The sequence below is a fragment of the Leiobunum rupestre genome, chromosome 6 (genome assembly GCF_980474605.1).
Source record: "Leiobunum rupestre chromosome 6, qqLeiRupe1.1.hap1, whole genome shotgun sequence".
Taxonomy (NCBI): Eukaryota; Metazoa; Arthropoda; class Arachnida; order Opiliones; family Sclerosomatidae; genus Leiobunum; species Leiobunum rupestre.
Genome location: NC_143389.1, coordinates 63,873,182 through 63,879,471, shown reverse-complemented (window position 1 = coordinate 63,879,471; position 6,290 = coordinate 63,873,182). Strand labels below are relative to the sequence as shown.

Here is a 6,290-nt window from a genome sequence, read left to right as displayed (position 1 = left end):
TGAGTAACTGACTCAACTTCCCTCTCAGGAACTACATGTCTTTCATTGACTACTTCACTTTCATCTTTCTCCTCACAATTTTGTATCCTAGGCCAATAATCATTATAAACATAGTTATAAATCTCTTCTTTCGTTTCATTTAACTCCTTTACGCCAAGCTTATCCTCGTTAAATGTTACATGCTTAGTCTCAATAACTCTGCGCTCCCTTGGATACCAAACTCTATAGCCTTTAGTCTGATTCGCATAGCCCACCATCACTCCTAATTTAGCTCTATTTGATAATTTACTTCTGTGAGGTTTTGGAATATAAGTAAATGCCAAGCAGCCATATCTCTTCATATGCTTCACTGATGGTTTATATCCTGACCATTTCTCTTCTGGTACTATTTCAGGAATTTTTTAATGTGGTAGGCGATTTAACATATATACGCTTGCATGAAGAGCCTCCCCCCAAAGTTCTTGAGGTAACTGTGCATCTTCTATTAATTTGCGGGTGCTATCCATTATCGTCCTGTTATACCTTTCGGCTACTCCATTCATTTCAGAACTATAGGTATTTGTTCGCTCCATGTGAATACCATCTCTCTTCAAATTATCTTCAAAATAACCAGCACAGTACTCCATACCGTTATCAGTACGAAGCCTCTGAAGCCTTTTGCCTGTCTGTCTCTCTGCCCAATTTTTATAAAGTAAAAATTTCTGGAAGACCTCATCTTTACTTTGCAAGGTGTAAATACTGGCTCTTCTTGAAAAATCGTCAATAAACGAAACAAAATACCGTGCGCCTCCCTGTGAGGCTACAGGTGCATTTCCCCAAACATCACTATGAACAAGTTCTAAAACTGCCTTTGTAGTTATGCAATCTTTACCTATGGCTGGGGCCTTTGTCGCTTTTGATATTCTAAAGGAGTTACAAATCTCCATATTTCCCTTTAATTCTGGTAAACCATTTACCATTTTATTCTTCACCAAATTTATCATTCTCTGTACACTCGGATGTCCTAAACGCTTAAGCCATAAGACCAATTCATTTGCTTGACTGGTTAAGCTTTCTTGATTATTATAACTTGTCTGCCTATACCTTTCATCCGGAGGAATGGTTTCCAAATCTGTACGTACATATGCTTCAAGACAATATAAAATATTGTCATTTAAGTGGGATATCATACAAAAATTATTTGGCCCATCATATACTTTTATAGTAATATTATTTATCACCGCCTTAAATTCACTTTCGTCAATCCTCCTAGCAGACAACAAATTTCTTGAGTATATGGCGCATAAATAACATCCCTAAGGTAAACTAATTCTTCACCCCTTTGGGTTTTTACCATCAATGCTACATCACCTCTACCTATTGCCTTAGCTTGATCTTGCGCTATGTCAATAGGAGTCAATTTCTCTATAGTTATAAAGCCAATCCCGCTTGTTGCAAAAATGGTATGTTGCAGCGGAATCATAAACCCAAGAATCCTTATCTTCCTCTACAGATAAACGTGCGGAGGCATAAAATGACTTTGTCTTAGATTGAAAATGTTGGCCTCTATAACTTCCCCTTCCATTATTTCTATGTTGGGTTCTAGAATTTGTTCTACAGAACCTTGCAATATGCCCCATTCTATGGCAATTTGAACATTTTTCTTGATTAGTATCGTTATCTTTACAGTCTTTTGCAAAATGTCCCGACTTGTTACAATTAAAACAGATGACTTCATGTCTTCTATTTCCATTATAATCTTTTCTTCCACCTCTGTTAGAATTACTAAAATTCCTCTTACTTGGTTGTGCTGAGGACGCATACCCAGACTGGGTTACGGTTTCTCCAGCTTCTTCATTTGCAACTCTTTTTTGCCTTTCATATTCGGAAAAGAGTAAACTCTTCACTTTATCAGTTGTAAAGTCTTTATCATCAAGGGCGTAGGCACGGACCACAGTATTTTCATATTGCTTTGGGAGTCGATGTATCATCTGGTAAGCTACTTCATCGTCACTCAACTTCTTTCCAGCTAATTCCAATTGCTCGGCCACGCTTATAATTCTTGCCAAAAATACAGACATTGATTCAGGTGGATTATAACACAAACTCACAAATTCTGATCTAAGTGCTGCAATGCGGGCTCTAGACTTGGGTTCATAGATGTCAGCTAATGCCCTCCAAACCTTTATAGCTGAATCATATTGTGCTACTATTCGTTTATGTTGATCATCAACAGCCAGGGATATTCTTGCTAAAGCTTTCTGTGATCTAAATAAATGCCGCTCCCTCTCTTCAGGTGTTGCTGTGCTCCCAACAACATCAGTCCTAGCAACAATACCCCATAATCCACAATCTAACAATGCCATTCTCATATCTAACTTCCATCTCTCATAATTAACATCATTTAACTTCTTGAATGATAAATAATTTGAATCTTGCTCCAAGTGATCCACCATCTTGAAAAAACGTCTTCTTAAACGCCAACTGAAACCCTAAACACTAACCCTTGGAACTAACCACGCTCTGCTACGATGTTAAACTAACTCACTGATAATATAAACTAAACTCAGTAAATAAAGACATAATCATTAAGAATAATAAAGTGTTTAATAAATAAAACGGGTTAAAATTAACTACATCTTAATACATCATAAGCTCAAGGCAGACTAACCAGGCTGAACTTCTTAACAAACAGGTAAAGAAAAAAACACTCGGCAGTGCTGCCATGTTAACTGTTAAATATTTCCATTTAGTCGAATAGCTAAGTACACTCAACAAGGTCAAAAGCCGGATTGGTTTTGGTACAGGTATTTGTTTGTAGTTACGTACGGTATTAGCTGGTCATGCGCAGCCCATTCCAGGGTCTTAGAAGCACAAAGTGGGATTGCAATCGGTCGGTAGTTGTCTGGATTGGTGGGGTCCCCGCTCTTGTAGATAGGGATAACACATTCACATTTCCATTCTTCAGGGTAAGTAGAAGTAGAGAAAGAGTGATTTATAATGGTTTGTAGGTATGGTGCAAGGACAGGGCCGTTTGCCTTTAGGATTTTAGGTGGAATCGGGTCAGGACCAGGGGCCTTCTTTGAGAAAATACGTTTTAATAGCTTTACCACGGCAGGTCTATTTCAGAAAAAGAGAATCTTTCTGTCAAGAGATTACGCTCAGTAGTCGATCTGATAGAGATGCGATTAAAATTAGCTGGTAGATGTTCATTTAGACATTTTTTGGCAGCTTCAGTAAAATGGGTGTTAAAGGCATTGGCAATATTCATGGCGTCATGATAAGAGGTTCCATTTTGATCAGTGATTACAGTAGGGAGGGTATTTGGTTTTTTGACATACTGCCGCAAAGAATTCCATGTTCCAGAGATATTACCTTTATTTTTGAGTTTTTTCTTAAAGAAAGACTTCTTTGAGTTACGTAAGTGTGTAGTCACTACATTTCGAAGGTTTTTGTACATTTGAATATAAGTGTTTTCGTTATTTGGTTTAATCCTATGACTGTGTATAGTTGAACGACATAGAAATTGAGATCAGATCCATGGGTTTGAAAGCTCTGTATCATATATTCCTTTCTTAGTTGATCAAATAAATTATCTGGACATCGGTTTTTCGACACCTTGTACATGATGGCAATGATATTTTATACAGTTGTTTTAATAATAATAATAATAATAATTATCAGCTAGTCTAATACCTGAGGCACCACTTTAGGCCCAAGTCATTGAGTGACTTTTAATGCCTTTCAACAGGTGGCTGGATTACAATGCATAGGAGAGTGGTGGCAAGCCCTTCAAGCCAACAGATCTTACCAATGCGCTATCTTCGAGACGTGCTCGTGAATCTTTTAGTTGTCTTCGAGATTCATCCATCAAATTCTAAAAAAAACCATCATCAAATATATACTTTGATTATAATTCATTAAATTTTCTAACTGTCAAATTAATAGGTAATAAACTTCATCGGCTGTTGCGCTTCTGGTGTCTCCTCGTGTGGTCGGGTTCTGTCTTCCCTGCGGTCTTTGCTGCCCTCATCAAAAAATAAGTTGTCTAGGAACTACTTAAAACTTGGTTTTAAGTTAGTATTTGTGACAAATACAAACTAAATATTAATTAAAACCAAACTTTAAACCAACTAATTACAAACATAAAAAAGAAAAAGTATTTTCCTGCCAAATTAATAACAACTTATTACCCCTTTAACTAGTTCATTGAAATATGCTGACAACTTGAGCCTACTTAAAACCAAGTTAATATCAACTAAAATGTGTATACCAACTAAAATCCAACTTATTTTTTGGTAAGGGTGGGCCGTCCCTTGTTTGTGGTTCCGCTAATTTTGTAAAACTTAATGTTAACTTCTCTTTCAATTTTATGTCAGGTAAATTTATAAATATGCTATTTAATTCATTTTATCCTTTTCAACTTACGGTACAGCGGTATATAAATCTTTAGAGTGTATGTCCTCTTGAATCTGTTGCTGAGGAGTGTTTCTTCTTTTTAGCGAAAAAGTGGGCACCATTGTTATGGGCTACTTGAATTTTTTGTAAATAAGACTCCTTTGCGGAGTTGTAAAAAATATACCTCCATATTGTGAAAATAGGTTTGATATAACAAATTTAGAACGTCAGTGCCAAGTGATGTATACAATGGCCTCAAGATACCCAGCCTGCTATTAGTTTTCTTAGTAACATGTTTGATACACTTAGGTACTGATTTATATCACTTCTATAAGTATTAAAGAGCGTAGGTCCCAGTATACTTCAATGCGGGACTCCTCTTGTTATGTTTGTTTCGCCAGAGATCTCTCCACCAACAACAACATAATGTTTTCTATTTTTAAGATATGTGTCGAATCACATCACTGCTTTATCAAAGAAATTTATATATTTTAATATAGGTAAGTCAGCATAGTGCCCCTTACTTACAAGGAGACATCCCGAAGTGTAACCCACCGATTTTGTTCAAACCCGGGGGATTGGTAGACCTTCATGTATCATGAAAAATCCTAAAGGGAATTTATTCAATGGGCAACCGTTTTGCCATGGCAACGAAAAATGTTTTTGACAACACAAAATATTAAATTTTTCCATTAAAAATAACATGGGATTTTGACCTCAAATTGATCAAAAGTTGATCAGTTTTTATGTTTTTTTTTTGTCAATTTATATCTATTTTTTCAATTTTTGAAATTTTTAAATTTGTTAAAAAATTTTTCACAGGGGGGGGGCCCTCGGAAACGTTCAGAATCCCATGTTATTTTGTTGTTGTCAAAAACATTTTTCGTTGCCATGGCAAAACGGTTGCCCATTGAACAAATTCCCCAACAAAACAAACAACACTGCTTTCTTATAATTTCTGTCTTTCACAAGCCTTTTCCCAATTTTGGGGCAATTGATTTTACGAATACATACAGTTAGGTAATGATCTGAAATCCCCAATAAGCGGTTTCTTTTTGCCTGTTCTCAGAGTAAAAGTGTACTCTTTTTAACCTAAAACGTTTTATTCGCCAGTTCCGGGGATGATAATTACTACTCCGCCCCATAAACTATTTGCTGGTTCCGGAGTAAAAGGGCTACTCTTTTTACTCCTGAAAAGGAGGTGTCAAAAGAGTAAATAGGATTTTGTTGTCTGCTAACCAGAACTTATCTGCTAAAAAGGCCACAGGCAGCCATTTTGGAAATACGTTTTCACTCAAGACAATTATTCACCACCACAAAATCGGAGTAAAATGACATCATAGCGTTACTCTTCTTACCCTACTCCAAAATCCCGGAACAAGCGAAAAAAAAACACCTAACGTAATGCTAAATATTTGCTTTATTCTTGAGGTTAAATTGGTATAATGTGATCAATTACAGTGCAAGTTTTCTCCTTGATTCTGGTTGCATCGGATATCAACTGATGAAACCCATATGTTGCTGACTTCTTGCTACGTGCATGTGAGAGTTGTGAGTCTGTAGTTTTAAGTAGGTTTGCATTGAAATCCCCGAGAAATATAATTTTATTATTTACCTAGCAATATTTGAGGTTGAGTTTTATAGATTTAAGTGGCAACTTGCATAACTCCCATTAGGAGGATGATAACAAATTCCAATGACTAAACGTTTACAGTTTTTCTTGTGGAGACTTATCCTAATAGTTTCTAGATAGGAGTTTTCGGTTTCATTTAAAACAAATAGATATGATATTTAAAGTAGATACAGAGTCCTCCTCCAGATTAATTCCAGACCTAATTTTGCGATCCTTCCTAATGAAGTTGTAGTTTGGAATATTTACGGCTACATCATGAATAAATTTTGAGAGCCACGTC

At 36.2% G+C, this 6,290-nt stretch overlaps 1 protein-coding gene across 1 annotated transcript; it reads right to left on the bottom strand.

The window, feature by feature from the left end:
- Positions 1 to 401: 401 nt before the first annotated feature.
- Positions 402 to 2,435, bottom strand: LOC149942942 (uncharacterized). The gene is made up of 4 exons (XM_090179551.1): positions 1,781 to 2,435; positions 1,553 to 1,722; positions 1,357 to 1,486; positions 402 to 1,111 (listed from the first exon to the last, which is right to left on the bottom strand). The coding sequence occupies exons 1-4, from the start codon at positions 2,433 to 2,435 to the stop codon at positions 402 to 404; spliced, it is 1,665 nt and encodes a 554-aa protein (XP_090035677.1).
- Between the last annotated feature and the right edge of the window lie 3,855 nt (positions 2,436 to 6,290).

Excerpts from the sequence above, each read along its gene's own strand:
- LOC149942942 (XM_090179551.1), bottom strand. The coding sequence starts at position 2,435 with ATGGTGGATCACTTGGAGCAAGATTCAAATTATTTATCATTCAAGAAG. Across the intron at positions 1,487-1,552 it reads TAGAAATAATGGAAGGGGAA|AGGAAGATAAGGATTCTTGG; the intron begins GTTATAGAGGCC and ends GTTTATCTGTAG. Across the intron at positions 1,112-1,356 it reads AGATCAAGCTAAGGCAATAG|ATTTGGAAACCATTCCTCCG; the intron begins GTAGAGGTGATG and ends ATGTACGTACAG.